Source organism: Nerophis lumbriciformis, linkage group LG10 (genome assembly GCF_033978685.3).
Source record: "Nerophis lumbriciformis linkage group LG10, RoL_Nlum_v2.1, whole genome shotgun sequence".
In the NCBI taxonomy this organism is placed as follows: Eukaryota; Metazoa; Chordata; class Actinopteri; order Syngnathiformes; family Syngnathidae; genus Nerophis; species Nerophis lumbriciformis.
Window position 1 is genome coordinate 34,723,986 of NC_084557.2, and position 21,374 is coordinate 34,745,359.

At 40.1% G+C, this 21,374-nt stretch overlaps 1 protein-coding gene across 2 annotated transcripts in view; it reads right to left on the reverse strand.

The window, feature by feature from the left end:
- The window catches only part of zfpm1 (zinc finger protein, FOG family member 1), a 247,512-nt gene extending 226,515 nt beyond the window's left edge, over window positions 1-20,997 (reverse strand). Inside the window, exons 1-2 of one of the 2 annotated variants that reach the window (XM_061969767.2) lie at window positions 20,790-20,997; window positions 20,584-20,728 (exon numbers count right to left, since the gene is read on the reverse strand). In XM_061969767.2, the coding sequence (XP_061825751.2) occupies window positions 20,584-20,623 (40 nt within the window). In that variant the 5' untranslated portion in view covers window positions 20,624-20,728; window positions 20,790-20,997. Of the gene's footprint in view, window positions 1-20,583 lie in introns of both variants that reach the window. The other variant, XM_061969768.2, reaches the window with a different exon arrangement.
- Window positions 20,998-21,374: the final 377 nt, after the last annotated feature.

Below are 21,374 nucleotides of genomic sequence, written 5' to 3' on the forward strand. Positions count from 1 at the left end.
AAAGAACAAGTTATTTATGGCTTGTATCATCCTCTGTTGGCAGCCAGGTGTAACTGCAACAACATGCAGAGCTTCCTTGAGGTCTTGTTGGTAAAAGACAAACAATGCAAGCGAGTGCTTTAGAAATGCATTTATATAATAATGTTACTCATGCTGCTCCCCTTTCACCTTTATTGTTAAAGGTGATCTCAGGGAAAGATTCCGTTTTTAGAGACAGATAACAAGAGGTGCCACTAGTCTAGAGATCCCCTGTTAAAGTGGCTCCCAAAGGGACCCTCCAGCATCTCGTTTTTCTCTTCCCATTGTCTATAATGCCGAGTCACCCTTATCAGCTTCTGGCCTCCTAACCTCCCAATTTCCTTCTTCTAACAGCCTTTGCTCTTGCAGTCTTCCTCATGACCTAAGATGCACCTGTACAGTAACTCTAAACACTGCATTTGCACTCTTCACATTTGCGTCATGCAAATAATATATCCATCCATCCATTGTCTAATATAGCTTTAGATAGACACCAAAAAACTTGAATAAGAGGAAATATTTGGCTGAAACTCATGGAAACGTGTGACAAAAATATTCTCTTGGGGGCGGCATAGCTCGGTTGGTAGAGTGGCCGTGCCAGCAACTTGAGAGTTCCAGGTTCGATCCCCGCTTCCGCCATCCTAGTCACTGTGGTTGTGTCCTTGGGAAAGACACTTTACCCACCCGCTCCCAGTGCCACCCACACTGGTTTAAATGTAACTTAGTTATTGGGTTTCACTATGTAAAGCGCTTTGAGTCACTAGAGAAAAGCGCTATATAAATATAATTCACTTCACTTCACTCTGCATCCTGTGCTTTGTGTATCTATACTAAAATTCCTAGAAAAAACAAATAACTTAATTATAGCCTTTACTAGAGATGTTCGATAATATCGGCCTGCCGATATTATCGGCCAATAAATGCGTTAAAATGTAATATCAGAAATTATCGTTATCGTTTTTTTTATTATCAGTATCGTTTTTTTGTTGTTGTTGTTTTTTATTAAATCAACATAAAAAACACAAGATACACTTACAATTAGTGCACCAACCCAAAAAACATTCCTCACCCATTAACACTCATTCACACTCATTCACACAAAAGGGTACTTTCTTTCTGTTACTAATATTCTGGTTCCTACATTATATATCAATATATATCAATACAGTCTGCAAGGGATACAGTCCGTAAGCACACATGATTGTGCATGCTGCTGGTCCACTAATAGTACTAACCTTTAACAGTTAATTTTACTCATTTTCATTAATTACTAGTTTCTATGTAACTGTTTTTATATTGTTTAACTTTATTTTTTATTCAAGAAAATGTTTTTAATGTTTTTATCTTATTTTATTAATTCTTTTAAAAAGTACCTTATTTTCACCATACCTGGTTGTCCAAATTAGGCATAATAATGGGTTAATTCCACGACTGCATATATCGGTTGATATCGGTATCGGTTGATATCGGTATCGGTAATTAAAGAGTTCGGATATTTGCCAATATCGGAATATCGGATATTGGCAAAAAGCCATTTTCGGACATCCCTAGCCTTCACTAGTTCTGTCGAATGATTTATTTTTATTTTTTAAATCGTATTATGGATGTAATGATAAACGGTATAATGATCAACCACGGTACAACTCCTGACGGTTAGTATTACTGTTGTGAATTAAAACCATCGTAAAACCATGATTGATAACACTATGATAAACTCACGGACCGGTGACACTGTTTATTTACTGTAGTACCGGTAGTCCTAGTTCATCAGCAAGCTTTAAATGCAAAAACAAATACGAGAGACATTAATGTCTTTCCCCATTATGGTTTATGGTGTTGAAGTGTATTTTGAGAATGCATACAGTTACAATATGTTACATCACAAATTTCCAGTTAAGTCTTGTTGAGAAAAGACATACCCCAATATAAACTTGTGTAAACACATTGCTGTCTGAGCAACTAAGTTATTTAATTGTGCTCATTGAACCTTTATTTGTGTACATCAAATCTACAGACTGTACTATCTTAGAAGAGAGTGATCAATATATACTCAAAAGAATAAAGACAACAGGAAGTGAACTCGCATGACGTCACATAAACTAGAAATAATGCGCCAGAAGCTTGTTTTTTATTTATCATTGGAAAAAAACACTCTTAAACCTTACAAAGTAAAACGGGAAAAGATAAACATATTTAAACCATCAAGTAAAAATATAATAAGGCTTTTAAGAAGCCAGAACATTATTCAATATTTCTTCTGTCAATAAAAGTATATTCTGTCTCAATCTATTTTATTAATTAAAAAAAAGTAATTTTGGTCACAATAACCGTGATATGACATGTTCATATGGTTACATCCCTAAATCAGATTAACCATATTTTCGCTTTCGCCATCCGAGTCGCTGCCGTTGTGTCCTTGGGCAAGACATTTCACCCATCTTGCTCCCAATGCCACCCACACTGGTGTAAAAATAGCTTAAATGTAGATAATCGGTTTAATCGGTAAAAACAGTACATTTCACTGTAACCATGTCATATACTAGGGATATATGGACATAACTACAAAACTGTGTAGTTCAGCTCCATCAAAAACTATTAACACTGCCACAATGGCTGCAAATGTTATTGAGAAACATACTACACTAAAAAGCAGACTATTAAAAAATATTTTGCCAAACAAAAAAAGGGAATGCAGTTGCTTAAAGGTCATTGGGTATCTTTCATGAAGGGGACAGTGACCAATTATCTCTTAAACTCCTTTATGCTAGGGGACGGCGTTACGGCCTAAAATGTATTTGACAATATATAATGCAGCCTCCTGCGATAATAATACGTATCAAAATATATGATTTAGAACCATAGAATAATATAATAGAACCATTTCAAAACAGATTACAAATTCAGCTGATGACATATACGGCAACATATCAAATAATTAAATAATTCCCGTGTATTGTTTTATCAACACTATTATTATTCAACTTGATAATTAACTATTAATATCTGGTTATTTTCTGTTGTAACATGATTCTATCTACTACAATTTAATAAACACTTATTCTTCTGTGGTTTGGATACTTTACATTAGTTTTGGGTGATAATGTAAATTTGGGTATTACTCCAATACCAAGTAGTTACAGAAGCAGTTATGGCGATACCAAAACTGATAATTAAAATGTTCAAGGTTCATTGAATGATTACATTTTTCATCACAATTAGAATCAGACAAAAACTCAGGATGGCGATGTAACAGTATCAATTACAATTTAAAATAATTTCCTACTATTGGCTCTGATTTAAATCATTTGGTTTTGCCCATAAAGCCTTCCCTGGATAGACCAGGGACTTATTTCCTAAGTTCGTAAACAATAACAAAAAAGACAAACCTTTTTTGCTAGTTAAAAAGTATCACTGTGGTATCGACCTGATTCTATACTACCGGTACTTGGTATCGTTACTGTCACTATATACATAGATCTGTCCACCTTGTTTACATTCAAGAGCTCTAGCTTGCGGTTAGCATATCTTTCTACGTGTAGTGTAGCTTGTCTATTTATTCCTCGTCCTGCTAGGACGGTGTTTGTTAGAAATATAGTTGACAGGCCGTCATGGCGGCGAGGATTACTTGGTGGGACACTAGCCGTTAGCGAGGACGCAACATTGAGTTGAGGACGCGTTCGCTTGTCAATGTCAGATTTGCAGGACACAGCTAGAATGTGTCTTCAACACGCATTATCATGATATAACGATAGTATTAAAAGCTCTATCGTTGGTCACATTTTTATTATTTATATTGTGTATAGTCTATATCGCACAACCCTACTTTCTGCCATTATTCACTGTTCTATGTATAGTAGGCATTTTCAATCCAAGAAGCTTCTGTGGCTTTTGAGTGTATTTTTAATGTTTAAGATAACTTCTGTTCACACATGCCAAAAAGCTGACTATAGGTTTTACTGGCGCAAAGTGATCAGCATATAATAATTGTCACCCGTATTAGTGGGGGTCTTGACATAACAGTTAAGACGTGTGTGTACATTTCTTTAATCAGCCCACTTCTGACTGCCCCAAGTCATTCTGAGCAGAGCTTAGAAGCGTGTATGTAGTAGCCCCACAGCTGCCACGTCAACAAACAGCCCACTTAGACATGGAGCCAATAGAGCCAACACTACTACCATACGCTAAAGTTAAAGATTGGTGACATTTAAAACATTGCAGGTGGACAAACATTTGAGTGTGTGTTCGTCTATCGATCAGAGAGCAAATTGAAGGACTGTTGGGATTCGTGGGTTGCTCAGGTCAAACATCCACTGCGTCCTTTATATCAGCTGTGATCTAAGTCCTCACAAAGCTCCCTGGGAAGAGCTGGCAGAGTTGTAATTACTGCTTGAGCAAATAGTTTGGACGTAGATTAGGCTACTGTTAGTAAGACAATGTTTTCTTTCCTCCCTCATTAGTGAAGCTGTCAGTACCAAGGTCAGGGGTGAAAACGTTTACAACAGCATGGAGTTGGGGGACCATAATTCAACATGCCTTTCCCTAGGTAAATAGCAGGAAAGGGTAATAACTCATCTGCACACCCAGCACAAATGGTGTTTCCTCTGTAAACCTGCCAACTTCCCCCTTTAGTATATTTGACCATAGGTGCACGTGCCCACACACACATGCTGTGCTCAGATAGACATTAAGCAAACATATACTGTACATACAGCATTAATGACTCAATTGTAAAACAACTAACCAATACTCAAACTGCTAGAAACAATTAAAGGCTTTAATATAAAATTACACAAGTGTTCCAATGGATAAGGGATGAAAAATATAACATTATTTATCCACTCCAATATAAACAATGGGGAAAACAAGTAATAATCCTCTCCTTTTTTTGTTGGTTTACCCCTTTGCAAAGACGTGAACAGTACAGAATTGTCATGTTAGGTTTAGAGAGAGAGACTAAACGTGGAAATAAAAACAGAATTCAATAAAGGCTATAAAATAAGTTTTATTTGATTGAGGGTAGTATTTGATCTGTGTAATATCAAGATTATTTGATTCAAGCAAAACATGACTTTGTACTTCGGTGGAGAATCGCTTTGTTAGCAAGCACAGGGATCAGACATTTATTGTCGTTAGTCATTAGAGTTGCCACTGATCTCACACAGAAGCAGTTTTGGTCTACTCAGCTTTATAAATACTCTCCAAATCATGAAAGTTTCGAGGCTGTTGTTTTCCAACTAAAAGTTCCGTTAAGATGTTTTCTATGGATTAAGGTCAGGAAAAAGGCTAGGCCACAACAAAATCTTCATACTCCTTCTTTGTAGTCACTCCTTTGTTACTTTAAAGGCCTACTGAAACCCACTACTACCGACCACGCAGTCTGATAGTTTGTATATCAATGATGAAATCTTAACATTGCAACACATGCCAATACGGCCGGGTTAGTTTACTAAAGTGCAATTTTAAATTTCGCGCGACATATCCTGCTGAAAACGTCTCAGTATGATGACGTCAGCGCGTGACGTCGCGGATTGTAGCGGACATTTTGAGACAGCATGGTGGCCAGCTATTAAGTCGTCTGTTTTCATCGCAAAATTCCACAGTATTCTGGACATCTGTGTTGGTGAATCTTTTGCAATTTGTTCAATGAACAATGGAGACAGCAAAGAAAAAAGCTGTAGGTGGGAAGCGGTGTATTGCGGCCGACTACAGCAACACAAACACGGCCGGTGTTTCATTGTTTACATTCCCGAAAGATGACAGTCAATCTTTACCATTGGCCTGTGGAGAACTGGGACAACAGAGACTCTTACCAGGAGGACTTTGAGTTGGATACGCAGACACGGTACCGTGAGTACCCTTCCAAACATTTGATCGCTTGCCCGTACGTGCGTGCCACTATGTGCATGTCACGTACATAACTTTGGGGACTTTGGGGAAATATATGTGCTGTATGAACTTTGGGGAGGTGAACAGTACTTTGGGCTGTGGGATTGAGTGTGTTGTGCAGGTGTTTGAGTTATATTGGCGGGTTATATGGACGGGAGGGGGGAGGTGTTTGTTATCCAGGATTAATTTGTGGCATATTAAATATAAGCCTGGTTGTGTTGTGGCTAATAGAGTATATATATGTCTTGTGTTTATTTACTGTTTTAGTCATTCCCAGCTGCCTCTCACAGCATCTTCCCTATCTGAATCGCTCCCACTGCCCTCTAGTCCTTCACTCTCACTTTCCTCATCCACAAATCTTTCATCCTCGCTCAAATTAATGGGGAAATCGTCGCTTTCTCGGTCCGAATCGCTCTCGCTGCTGGTGGCCATGATTGTAAACAATGTGCAGATGTGAGGAGCCTCACAACCTGTGACGTCACGCTACTCGTCTGCTACTTCCGGTACAGGCAAGGCTATTTTATCAGCGACCAAAAGTTGCGAACTTTATCGTCGATGTTCTCTACTAAATCCTTTCAGCAAAAATATGGCAATATCGCGAAATGATCAAGTATGACACATAGAATGGACCTGCTATCCCCGTTTAAATAAGAAAATCGCATTTCAGTAGGCCTTTAACCATATGTTTTTGAGTTGTTGTCATGCTGGAAGACCATCCAAGACCCATCTTCAATGTTAAAGGAGAACTGCACTTTTTGGGGGGAAATTTTGCCCATCATTCACAATCCCTATGTGAGACAAGAACACATGGTTTTTTTGTGTGCGTGCATTCTAAATGGGAAAATATAGCTAGTACTAGACAGCTAATAATGTACCGTATTTTCCGCACTATAAGGCGCACCTAAAAACCACAAATTTTCTCAAAAGCTAACAGTGCGCCTTATAACCCGGTGCGCTTTATTACGATTAATTTTCATAAAGTTTCGATCTCGCAACTTCGGTAAACAGCCGCCATCTTTTTTCCCGGTAGAACAGGAAGCGCTTCTTCTTCTACGCAAGCAACCGCCAAGGAAAGCACCCGCCCCCATAGAACAGGAAGCGCTTCACCCGCCCCCGGAAGAAGAAGAAAAAACGCGCGGATATCACCGTACGTTTCATTTCCTGTTTACATCTGTAAAGACCACAAAATGGCTCCTACTAAGCGATCCGGTTCATAAAAAGACGCAATCTCTCCATCCGCACACGGATTACTACCGTATTTCACAGCAACTGATATTCCTGTGAACTGCACTGTGGAACGGGAGCACGTACGGTGAATATTCGCACCACAGGGAATGAGAAGTCATCCTTCACTGTGGTTCTAGCTTGCCATGCTAACTTCCACCCATGGTGATATTCAAAAGGAAGACCTTGCCAAAAGAGACCTTTCCAGCCGGCGTCATCATAAAAGCTAACTCGAAGGGATGGATGGATGAAGAAAAGATGAGCGAGTGGTTAAGGGAAGTTTACGCGAAGAGGCCGGGTGGCTTTTTTCACACAGCTCCGAAGGCGAACACACCTTCACTAAGACGGGCAGATAGCGCCGGTCGACATACGCCAACATCTGCCAGTGGATCGTAAATGCCTGGGCAGATAGTTTCGGTCACAACTGTGGTCCGAGCTTTCCGGAAGGCAGGATTCACAGAACTGCTGCACAACAACAGCGACACTGAATCCGATGACTTCGACGAGGCGGAGCCGGCCATTTTTGGATCCCACGCTTGCGCAACTTTTCAATTCGGACACCGAAGACGAAGAATTCGAAGGATTTACGAATGAAGAATAACTTCAGAAGGTGAGCGCTATGTTTATTTTGTGTGTTGTGACATTAACGTTCGAGCAACATTATGTTGCTATTTATTGCTCTACACCATTTTGAATTTTACTATGTTTGTGATTGCACATTTGCGTACATTTTGGGACAGAGTTGTTAGAACGCTGGTTTTCAATATATTATTAAAGTTTGACTGAACTATCTGACTGTTTTTTTGACATTCACTTTAGCGCAGCGTTTTTTTGACATTCACTTTAGCGCAGCGTAGGCGCGGCTTATAGTCCGGGGCGGCTTATTGGTGGACAAAATTATGAAATATGTAATTCATAGAAGGTGCGGCTAATAATCCGGTGCGCCTTATAGTGCGGAAAATACGGTAGCTAATGAGTCATTTATTCTGCCTGTGAAGCCCTCTTAAAACATCCAAAAACATCCAACAATACTCCATTTACAGTTCGTGACCTGCATTTTAACCTAGTATTAGGGATATTTTTATTATAAAAGCTAACACAGAGGAACTACTTTTATTTAGTAAAACAGCGCCTTGATCACAGACAGATAACTACTCCCTCTATTAGCACACTGAGTCAATGAGCTGCTGCATCGCCTCTGAATTGGGAAAAGTTTGTGCTGGATCATAGATCATGCCTCGTACCTGTATAGTAGAAGGTTGTGAGCATGAGCCGAAAAGTTGGTCAACTTTGAAATTCAACTTACACCTGAAAAAATTGTGAGGAAGAAACAGCAATATGCTTGTTTGATCTAACATTTTAACTGAAGAGTGAGCATTATGATTATTTCATCATCTAAACGGGGAAAACTAGTATTGTGCGCAAATATATAAACATCCCATCAGTCGGCATCCCACTGAAAGCAGATATCATACAGTAAGTGACTATTTTATTATGTTCATAGTTTGTATTTCTTGTTTAGCACTTAGCATTAGTGCTACATGATGCTTAGTGTTTCACTGAGAAAAATACGGCAAATATTACATGTTATCATGAGTGTGCCTATTACTACAATTACATTTATACTGACACCGTTTATATAAAACGTTGGGAGGTTTTAAAAGGGCTTTATAGACAGGATAGATCAAATCCCCATTGCCTGCATTGTTAGCTGACTCTTGCTATTGTTCATCTACGATTTAGAATGTATTGAAAAGAGTAAGACTTTAGTCTTACATAGGGATTGTAAATGATAGGCAAAAAAAAAAAGAAAAAAAAAGTGCAGTAGGGATGAGGCCAATTTTGGTCTTATTTATCCACATCAAACTCTCCAAAGCCTTGTCTGAGTCATTCAGGTGTTATTAGCAAGCTTCAGACCGGCCTCTTTATGTATCTTATTGTGCAAGGGAAGGTTTTGGGCACTGCAAGATCTCAATCCATTGCAGCAAAGTGTCCTACCATTGTTTTTCCGTGGTCGCTATGGTCCCAGCTCCCTTGAGATCCTAAATAAGCAAGTAATTCGAGACACCATTCTTGGGATCATCCTTAACCCACAAGGCCGAGCATGGCCCTCAAGGGCAAGGGCGACTGACATTTTTCTTGTATTGCAGATGGTCTTATAGCCCATTTAAGTCTTTTTTTCCCCCACCAATTGTGTTGCATGTCTGCGTTCTTGTGCCTCCTGCTGGCGTTGTGTCTCCTCTGTGTCTTTTCTGTTTTCTTTCGGTTGCCATGGTTCCCAGGGGAAGGCAGGTGTGAGAGCACACCTGTTTTCAATCACCCTCTGCCTATTGAGTCTGATCTCCAGACATTTTGGTGCGAAATATTTCCACGTTGTTCCTATATCTTACGCCACGCCAACTCAGCTCGCGTCAAGTCCTCCTGCTTGTTGAGTTTATTTTTTTGACTTGTCTATTCTTTAAGTTTTGTATATTGAGTGCTCAGTCCTCCTGTTTTCCCCTTGTGGTCTACTTGTATTACTTACTTGTTTTCTTTGTACTTTTTCGTATCACTGGCTGTCTCCCGCCATTGGCATTGTCTTTTGTTTTACCCCCCTCCTAGTCTAGCATAGTGTGCAGGCTTTTATGATCCTGGCCCTTCCGAACTAGATCTTTTGTTATTATTCGATTTTTGATTAAATTAAATAGACCCTTTTTGTATATTCGCCTCTCTGTTATTTTTGGGATTCTCCTCTGGGGTAAAAAGTAGGGCTGCAACTAACAACTAATTTGATAATCGGTTAATCTGTCGATTATTACTTCGATTAAGTGATTAATAATCAGATAAAAGAGACAAACTACATTTCTATCCTTTCCAGTATTTTAGTGGAAAAAAAACAGCATACTGGCACCATACTTATTTTGATTATTGTTTCGCAGCTGTTTGTAAATGTTGCAGTTTATAAATAAAGGTTTAAAAAAAATGAAAAAAATTAAAATTAAAAAGTAGCCTCAGCACATAACATAGATCCAACGAATCAATGACTAAATTAATCACCAACTATTTTTATAATCGTTTTTAATCGATTAGTTGTTGCAGCCCTAGTAAAAAGCATAACAAATTCGGTCGTACCATTTACCAAAATTACTTTCCAAAAGGGACAGGACACGTGTGCGCTTCATCAGCACATAACCAGTCTGTACTAGGGTTGTACGGTATACCGGTATTAGTATAGTACCGCGATACTAATGAATCATTTTCGGTACTATACCGCCTCTGAAAAGTACCGGTCCACCACCCCCCCGCGCTCCCGTCGTCGGAGCGCAGGGGGGTGGTTTACGAGCAGATTGCTCGTAAACCAGCTCGTCTGCTGGTTTACGGGCAGACGAGCATGTTCGGCAGTTCACAATCACAGAGTTCTTACAAGCAGACACAGTGTGTAGACAGAAAACAGAGAACGGCCGCAATTTGGCTTAAAAATTAACGATAAAGGTGAAGTTATAACACTGAAATGCCCACCGGAAGAGGTGCTTTAAGACATGGCTAGCTAGCTAGCGGCTAAAGTCTAGCCCCAGTCTGCAGTGTTGTAGCTACTTCTAAATCACTAATCCTCCATAGCGACAAATAAAGTAAGTTTCCTACAAGTATCATCCCTGCAGGACGAGGAATAGCTAAACATGTTTCACTACACACCGTAGCTCACCGGTGTCAAAATGTAAACAAGCGCCATTGGTGAATCTACATCTAACATCCACTGTAATGATACCAAGTACAGGAGCGTATTTAGTCGATACTATTATGATTACGTCGATATTTTTTGGCATCACAACATCTTCTTTCGTTTTTGTTTTATTTATATTATGTTTATAAACTCAGGAAATATGACCCTGGACACATGAGGACTTTGAATATGATCAATGTATGATCCTGTAATGACTTGGAATCGGATTGATACCCAAATTTGTGGTATCATCCAAAACTAATGTAAAGTATCAAACAGCAGAAGAATAAGTGATTATTACATTTTAACAGAAGTGTAGATAGAACATGTTAAAAGAGAAAGTAAGCAGATATTAACAGTAAATGAACAAGTAGATTAATAATTCATTTTCTACCACTTGTCCTTAATAATTTTGACAAAATAATAAAACTGGAAAATGACACAATATGTTACTGCATACGTCAGCAGCTAAATTAGAAGTCTTTGTTTGCTTACTTACTACAAACGTAATAAAAGACAAGTTGTCTTGTATGTTCACTATTTTATTTAAGGACAAACTTGCAATAAGAAACATATGTTTAATGTACCCTAAAATTTGTTGTTAAAATAAAGCCCATAATGCAATTTGTTGTGGTCCCCTTTATTTAGAAAAGTACCGAAATGTATCGAAATAATTTTGGTACCGGTACCAAAATATTGCTATCGGGAAAACACTAGTCTGTAGGGGTCAAAATGATCGCTGGTAGGGGATCAAGTACCCTTTTCCTTCACTCTAAGTCAGTGGTTCTTAACCTGGGTTCGATCGAACCCTAGGGGTTCGGTGAGTCGGCCTAAGGGGTTCGGCGGAGCCTCCGCCACGGAGGTAAAGACACATCCGACTTAAATAAATAAAATAAAACTTCTCCCTATCAGCGTATTATGGATACCCCCAAACAATGTTCCCTCTAATTTTCCATCTGATTTACAGGTTGATTGATCGATTGAAACTTTTACTAGCAGATTGCAAAGGAAGAGAATACACAGTACAGTTTACACAGTACAGTACATATTCCGTACAATTGACCACTAAATGGTAACACCGAATAAGTTTTTCAACTTGTTTAAGTCAGGGTGCACGTTAATCAATTCATGGTAATGTGTGTAAGGTGTGTAATTTGTTGTGAGTTCATGCACTGTGTTGGTTTTGTTCTTTAAACAAGGTGATGTTCATGCACGGTTCATTTTGTGCACCAGTAAAAAAATATATGACTTTTTCTTGAATTTGAAAAAAGAAGGGTTCGGTGAATGCGCATATGAAACTGGTGGGGTTCCGTACCTCCAACAAGGTTAAGAACCACTGCTCTAAGTCCACAACTGTGGCCAACTTGTGCAACACTGTTTGTAGTATTTTGTCAAACCCCACAGTGCAAAACGAATGTGCATGCCTTTTTTTAGGTTGCAACTGACTCAGTCATATGCAGCGCTCTAGCAAGAGCTATCTGATCATGAGAATTCAAAGCGTCCAACACCGAATCGCACACCATCTAGCTTCTTTAATATCTGCCAGTGGAATCAAACCAAATGCGAGGCATCCTGCTGATGCAGCAAATTTCCTCATACCCCCACCCTAACGCCACAAACAGGCTCCACTCCCTCACTTCATACTTTTTCACTTATGATTTCAATATGGAAAAGAGGATTAAAAAGGAAAACTCACCACGGAGATAATCGGGCCTGGAACACAAGAATCCCCAACATGTCAGCTAGAATGAGTAATAAATGTTATTCACTTATTTAAAGTAATTAACTTGTTAGGAGCTGCTGCGAAAGAAACGGGATGAGAGGAGACGGAGGTTTGATTGTTTGAGTGACTGAGAAAGGACTGAGGGAGAAAAGAAGTGCATTCACACCTATCATCTAATTATACAACAACATTAATCCCATTACGGCTGGAACTGATTGCCGTGGTCTAGACCCTGGTTGCTCCTGCAGAGGCCTGTTGTTATTGCGGTGGAGCCTCTGCTCCTGTCTGCTCTGGCCAGATAACAACTTTAATCATGCTTGGCAATCTCTATCTGCACCGGAGATCAGGCCCCGCGGCTTATCGCAAGTTCACATCAAGCTAAAAGCAGAACAAAGAAGAAAAAAACACACAAGAGAACACACCACCAAGGCTGACTTGTATGTGTGTGTGTGTGTGTGTGTGCGCGGCTGTGCGAACACACCACCAAGGCTGTTTTGTACGTGTGTGTGCGTAATTTAGATGTGCTTAACCACTTGAATTACATTTTGCTGACAAAGAAGTAATTAATTTCTCAATGACACATCCATGAAACAATTACATGACCAAGCATTGACAGTAATATGTCCCTTTCACAAAGCCAAGCCACAAAATAACTTACATGTTAAAGACCTCATTTGTAAAATCATGACATTACCAGAAAAATACAAGTAGAGCAAAAAAAAAAAAAAGAGACTTCCTTGTCTGTGATCTGCAGGCACACAGGTCTGCGTTAAGCTGTAGGAAGCTGCATATTATTCACGTTGACCTCAGAGCTTCAGCACTGATGTCATAGAAACCAGGTTTTCTCACACAGGTACACACTTTCAATCAGCATTCTGGATCTGTTTGCGGTTTATCTATCTATCATCAGCAGGCCTCCTTATCAATCTCAAACATCTTCAACAGAAGGGCGGGGGCCGGCTGCACTGCCATTAAACACACACCACAACACATTCATCTACCGGCTTTGTATTCCGCCTTCCACCCCCAACTATGTCCACTCCTCTGCATCTCGTCTCTTTTATCACCGAGCTCTGCCTTTCTCCTCTATAGTTATCTGGAGATACACCCCCAGCCAATCGCAAACAAAACTAATGACAACAGCGCAAGAATGCTGGAAGAATGGCATGCAACAGCTAGATGTAATTAAAATGTGACCTCCAATCTCCATCTTTCCTTCTATCTACTCTACCTCCCATCTATTTCTCTCTCTTCTGCTTGCTGTTATCAGCAGCAACGATCACTGCTGTGTTTAATCAAGTCTCCCATCTCAACTGCCAAAATATAAGCCTATAGGGATCGAGCCATCCAATGGGCTGCCTGCCTGACTCCCTCCCGCCTTCCCTTGTCTATCTCTTCATCAAGGAGAGCAGTCTTATCAGGCTGAAAGATCTCAAACTGCAAGGGAGGATGACGCACAAAAAAGGCACAGACAAATATCTTGCTGCTTCACAAACACCCTCTTCTTTATTGGCCTCTAGAATCCCTGAAACCTAATTCACTATTAGGGATTGTACAAGTTCTCCTATAATGCACCATTGTTGGGCGATTGTTGACGGTTTGGAGGCTTTGACGAAAGTCATTTCTAGTTGGAGTGCAACCGAACACACATGAGTACACCACATGTTGAGCTTACTGAGCAATGTGAACACAGGACAACAAACTATGATACTTGAGTTTGCCTGAACCCAATTAACTGTAGAGGCGCTGTTTAAAAACACTGTTATGTTCTTTACAACCATACAAGTGTAAAAATAAATTGTAATGTATTTATAATATCCATTTACCATACCGCTGGTATACTTCTCCATATTTATACTGCCTAATTAGGGTGCCGGGTGAGCTGAAGCCTATCCCAGCTGACTTTGGTTAAGTGGTGGAGTGGTCACCAGTTAATCACAGGACACATACAGTACAGGCCAAAGGTTTGGACACACCTTCTCATTCAATGCGTTTTCTTTATTTTCATGACTATTTACATTGTAGATTGTCAATGACGGCATCAAAACTATGAATGAACACATGTGGAGTTATGTACTCGACAAAAAAGGTGAAATAACTGAAAACATGTTTGATATTCTAGTTCAGGGGTAGGGAACCTATGGCTCTAGAGCCAGATGTGGCTCTTTTGATGACTGCATCTGGCTCTCAGATAAATCTTAGCTGACATTGCTTAACACGATAATTAATGAATAATTCCGCTTGTAATCACAATGTTAAAAATAAAGACTACAAAGCCATCAGCAAAACTATGCAGCACCAAAAGTCGCATTAATGGTAAGAAGTATTCTATTTATTGTTGGTTACCTTCAGAATAACAATGTTATTAAAAAAAATAATACTCTAAAAATGTTGGTCTTACTTAAAAATGCACGCATTTAGTTGTATTCAGTGTTCAAAAAATTATTACATGGCTCTCATGGAAATATATTTTAAAATATTTGGCTTTCATGGCTCTCTCAGCCAAAAACGTTCCCGACCCCTGTTCCAATTTCTTCAAAATAGCCACCCTTTGCTCTGATTACTTTTTTGCACACTCTTGGCATTCTCTCGTTAAGCTTCACGAGGTAGTCACCTGATTTGGTTTTCACATCACAGGTGTGCTTGAAGCTCATCGAGAGAATGCCAAGAGTATGCAAAGCAGTAATCAGAGCAAAGGGTGGCTATTTTGAAGAAACTAGAATATAAAACATGTTTTCAGTTATGTCACCTTTTTTTGTTAAGTACATAACTCTACATGTGTTCATTCATACTTTTGATACCTTCAGTGACAATCTACAATGTAAATAGTCATGAAAATAAAGAAAACGCATTGAATGAGGAGAAAGTGTGTCTAAACTTTTGGCCTGTACTGTATATACCTGTATAGTACAGAACAATTATTTAGACTCACAATCCCATCTATTGGAAATAGGGGTGCTCAAAAAAATAAATTCACATCCAAATCCTGATTTTTATTTAATCCAATTCTAAATCGATTCATATTTTTTGAGAATCGATTTAGAAATGTTTTTATGATAAATTTTTTAAATTAAAACATTAAACAACTATTATTGATATTATTATTATTATTGATACTGTTTGCTTTTATACAATTTAGTTTTTTTCTTTTTTTTTATTGTATTTATTAAGTATATTGTATTTGTATGTTAAATTAATTTAAATAGCAGACATTGATTTGAGATCCATGTATTTAAATGTAAGAGCTCCGTCACAGAACCATTTAAGCTTGTAAGTTGAGGTACTACTGTACTTATATAGTGGTAACAGCCCACACCTCTGCTAGAGTCAGACCCCCTTCATAACCCAGATGAACAAAGTCCTTATCACTCCTCACTCTTTCCTATCAAAATGTCTACCAAACCACAAGAGAGTCACGGGGCCGAGAGCCTGGCTAGCCTCGACTAGGCCTGGTGCACTGGGAAGCACGGTGGACCAGAAGCACTGATAAAAGATGGCCATGACACCCCTGAGACCCACACATGTGCTCTCTCTGTCTTATTGTCACACACAAAGTCTGGCCAGGGTTTATCAACTGATGGGTCTGTAGGCCGCCAATGAACTTGTATACTACATGGTCATGTAAAAACAGTAAGTTATTGATGTCACTCCTCCGTAGCAACTGAGTGGAAACGAGCAAATGTCAAAATGGCAGAGACTTCAGTTGACAAACTTGAAGCTCTTTATCCTTTTACTAAAAAAGGACAATACATCACATTAGTTTGTGTTCTTTTGTGGTTGCTATGCCTAAATATAACTATGAAAACCTGGTTGTGCAAATAAACTAACGTCGTGTTAAGTCCTAGTATTAAATATTGTGATTGTTCGTCCAATCGATTGTATTTTCATTGTCAATTTTCATAACAGAAACTAAAAGGGAACAGGGGTTAGAGCGGATGCCTCACAATACAAAGGTCCTGGGTTAGATCCCCAGGCTCAGGGTCTTTCTGTGTGGAGTTTGCATGTTCTCCCCGTGACTGCGTGGGTTCGCTCCGGGTAATCCAGCTTCCTCCCACCTCCAAAGACATGCACCTGGGGATAGGTTGATTGGCAACACTAAGTTGGCCCTAGTGTGTGAATGTGAGTGTGAATGTTGTCTGTCTATCTGTGTTGGCCCTGTGATGAGGTGGCGACTTGTCCAGAGTGCACCCCGCTTACCGCCCGAATGCAGCTGAGATAGGCTCCAACACCACCCCGAGACCCCGAAAGGGACAAGCGATAGAAAATGGATGGATGGAAGGATTATTAGTGTTGGTTAAACGGATCCTCCTTCCATCAACCTGACCCAAAGGTTCAACTTTGTCTAGTCCTCCAGTAGCTATATAAGCTATTTATAGCTGCTTATCCAAAAGCATGGGACATGCTCAGATAGACACTTTTGGCACAAGGATCATGTTTTTCACTGCACATAGTTCATGCACAATGTTACAGATCATTATGTTCTGTTTGAGGAATAATGCCATGTTGTTTTGAATGGAAAGTTGAATCTTAGTGGAGAAAAGATAGTTTGCACCGCACTGCTTACACCAGTGTTTATCAACCTTTTCTGAGCCAAGGCACATTTTATTCATTGCAAAAATCCAGAGGCCCACCACCAGCAGAACAATTAAACTCAGCAGCCGATACTGACAATTAAAAAGTCGTTCACGCAATTGTTGGATATGAATTCAAACCATAACCAACCATGCATCACTATAGTTCTTGTCTCAGAGTAGGTCTACTGTCACAACCTGTCACATCACGCCGTGACTTATTTTCAGTTTTTTGGTGTTTTCCTGTGTGTCGTGTTTTAGTTCTTGTCTTGCACTCCTATTTTGGTGGCTTTTCCTGTTTTGTTGGTATTTTCCTGTAGCAGTTTCATGTCTTCCTTTGAGCGCTATTCCTCGCACCTGCTTTGTTTCCGCAATCAAGACTATTTAAGTTGTGCGGACGCTATCCTTCTTTGTGTGGACATTGTTGACTATCATGTCGTGTATGGATGTACTTTGTGGACGCCGTCTGCTCCACACGCTGTAAGTCTTTGCTGTCGTCCAGCATTCTGTTTTTGTTCACTTTGCAGCCAGTTCAGTTTTAGTTTCGTTTTGCACAGCCATCCCTAATCTTCAATGCATTTTCTTAGCGACACTCGCCTTTTGTTTATTTTTGGTTTAAGCGTTAGATACCTTTTTACAAAGCAATTAGCTACCTGCTGCCACCTACAGATATGAAAGATTATTACACGGTTACTCTGCCAAGCTCCAGACAGCGCAGACACTCAACAACAACACATTATTTGCGGATTATAATTACTGGTTTGCAAAAAATATTTTTAACCCAATTAGGTGAAATTACATAATCTCCCACGGCACACCAGACTGAATTTCACGGCACACCTGACTCTCGCCAGATCCTTGTAGTTTGCTGAGCTCCACACAAGGATTTGGGACTTCTCAATAGGAGATGTATTTCAGAAAGTGCCCCGTTCCGCCATTGTTGTAAAAAAAAAATCATTGTATGTGATTGGATAAACCACTTGTCCGTTATCACGAATGACATGCTACTTCAACCACTCACATCCAAATCAACCCGTGACGCTGATGAGAGCAACGCTGGGAAATCCAAAACAGAACAGCCGACACATTGGATAACGGCAGAGCAAAAAGTTAGAGAACTTTTACTGAAAGAATGCAGCAATGTCAGTAGACGATCGATGTCGCAAAACAGTTGCAATAGCAGAATCAATGTCAGCACACGACGCCTCTCTGCGTGCCGCCCTTGTTGTTTGAATCAAACAGTCGCTTCGGCGCTACGTCACATCTATGAAATCCTGCCCGGCGATCCTGATTGGTTCATTATTTTTTGCAATCTTGAAAGAGTTTGCAATGTCTTCGAGCCCAGATATTTGTGTGAACTACAAGGATCTGGCGAGAGTCAGGTTATGAAAAACACTGGCTTACACGTTCTAATAAATTGATGTGCTGGTGAAAGATTGTGCATAGTTTCTTAAAGGCCTACTGAAATGCGATTTTCTTATTTAAACGGGGATAGCAGGTCCATTCTATGTGTCATACTTGATCATTTCGCAATATTGCCATATTTTTGCTGAAAGGATTTAGTAGAGAACATCGACGATAAAGTTCGCAATTTTTGGTCGCTGATAAAAAAGCCTTGCCTGTACCGGAAGTAGCAGACGAGTAGCGTGACGTCACAGGTTGTGGAGCTTCTCACATCTGCACATTGTTTACAATCATGGCCACCAGCAGCGAGAGCGATTCGGACCGAGAAAGCTACGATTTCCCCATTAATTTGAGCGAGGATGAAAGATTGGTGGATGAGGAAAGTGAGAGTGAAGGACTAGAGGGCAGTGGGAGCGATTCAGATAGGGAAGATGCTGTGAGAGGCGGGTGGGACCTGATATTCAGCTGGGAATGACTAAAACAGTAAATAAACACTAGACATATATATACTCTATTAGCCACAATACAACCAGGCTTATATTTAATATGCCTCAAATTAATCCCGCATAACAAACACCTCCCCCCTCCCGTCCAGAAAAACCCGCCAATACAACTCAAACACCTGCACAACACACTCAATCCCACAGCCCAAAGTACCGTTCACCTCCCCAAAGTTCATACAGCACATATATTTCCCCAAAGTCCCCAAAGTTACGTACATGACAACCACATAGCGGCATGCATGTATGGGCAAGCGATCAAATGTTTGGAAGCCGCAGCCGCATGCGTACTCACGGTACCGCGTCTGCGCATCCAACTCAAAGTCCTCCTGGTAAGAGTCTCTGTTGTCCCAGTTCTCCACAGGCCAATGGTAAAGCTTGACTGTCATCTTCCGGGAATGTAAACAATGAAACACCGGCTGTGTTATCCGGCACAACAGTCAAGGGGTGCATTCTACGGCGGGGTGCGTTATCCGGCACAACACCTGCCGCAATACACCGCTTCCCACCTACAGCTTTCTTCTTTGCTGTTCCCATTGTTCATTGAACAAATTGCAAAAGATTCACCAACACAGATGTCCAGAATACTGTGGAATTTTGCGATGAAAACAGACGACTTAATAGCTGGCCACCATGCTGTCCCAAAATGTCCTCTACAATCCGTGACGTCACACGCAGTCGTCATCATACCGAGACGTTTTCAGCAGGATATTTGTGCGAAATTTAGAATTACACTTTAGTAAGCTAACCCGGCCGTATTGGCATGTGTTGCAATGTTAAGATTTCATCATTGATATATAAACTATCAGACTGCGTGGTCGGTAGTAGTGGGTTTCAGTAGGCCTTTAAAGGCTAAATGTTACTTTTTAATCATTCAAATAGAAGGCACTAGGGATACAGAAAGCAATCCAACTCTAATATTCTTTACTGGGTTAAATAGATAAATGTACTAAAATATTTACTTGTAAGTAGCTATCAGGAGGAACTATCAGCCAATCTGATGCCCCATCTCTGGGAAAACAAAGACAAGTGAAAAGCCAGAAGAGAATGCACCAGCAGCCTTGGCCTCAGAAAGAAAACAAATATAAAAAGATCCAATTTTAATCTTTATCAAGGCTCACATCGGATCGCAGCTTTTATCTTTGTTCACATCTGCTTTCTCAGAGAACACTGACGTTCACAACAGAATTAAACAGGAAGTCTCGGCTACAGTTTCAGCTGCCAATGGAATGGACACGCAAGTCTTTTGATGAGAATTTTTGTTTTGTTTTCTTTAACCTTGGCTGAAAGACTAAGGGAGTGGCGCTAAAGCAACTTATTAGAAAAAGTCCGCAGATAAATATTAGACATCTGTGACAGATTACCAGGTTGTGTCTTTAGGCTGATATATCATCTCGTAAAAAAAAAAAAAAAAAAAGTGCAATAAACGTATGCTACTGTAGAAAACGTCACGCGTTATAGTTGGACTTTGTCCGACTTGTGAACTTTTTTTTTTAAAGGATGAAGTGCGATCTGCACATATAACTTTTGACTCCATAAAGAAGAAACATGACTTACGCTTTATCTGCCGGGGTTTGCTCTGCTTCCTCCGGGACATGGTGACTCTTCCTGGGACCAGAAGCCCCGTCGGGTGGACCAGGGTCTTAAAGTCTTCTCGGGTTCTGCTTGATTCGGTTCTATTGCTGGTGGCTGGGTTCCGAGACTAAAAAAACAATCTTCATGACCCGCCTGCACTTCGAGGTCTCCAGCCGACAGCGTCCTACCTGTGGCTCAGTCCCTTCCTCGGCTGTCCTGCTTCCACCTCGCCTCCGCTTGGCCGCTAACGTTAAGTCCTCGTGATTCCGCGTGTATATCAACACTTCTAAATCATTTAATGTTGATTTCCCGTTCGAGTGTCGTCCACCTTTGGCCGCCTGCACCGTCTCTCGGGCTGGCAGCCGCTGTGTCCAACATCCGCACAAAACAGTCCAGGCTGGGTACTACCAAGCAGACGTCTTCGGACCCGCCCCTTTTGTGACGTCACACGTCGCACTTTACTCCTATTGGTTGCAATTTCTCAACCATAATACATTTAAAAAAGAACACATTTATTTAGAATGGCTTATAATATAAGACAGGGGTGTCAAACTCAAATACAGAGTGCGCCAAAATGTAAAACTGAACAAAGCCGCGGGCCAAAGTTGAACAAATTAACCTTTTAATAGGGACCCAAACAAGTTTTGCATTGAATATTGAACAAGCAAGGCTTATACAACTTTAGTGACATGCGAAATTGAGTTTCAAATAATAATTAAAAAATATCAATGGCATATCAAATTAAATAAAAATTGGATGCCTCTTTTCTATTT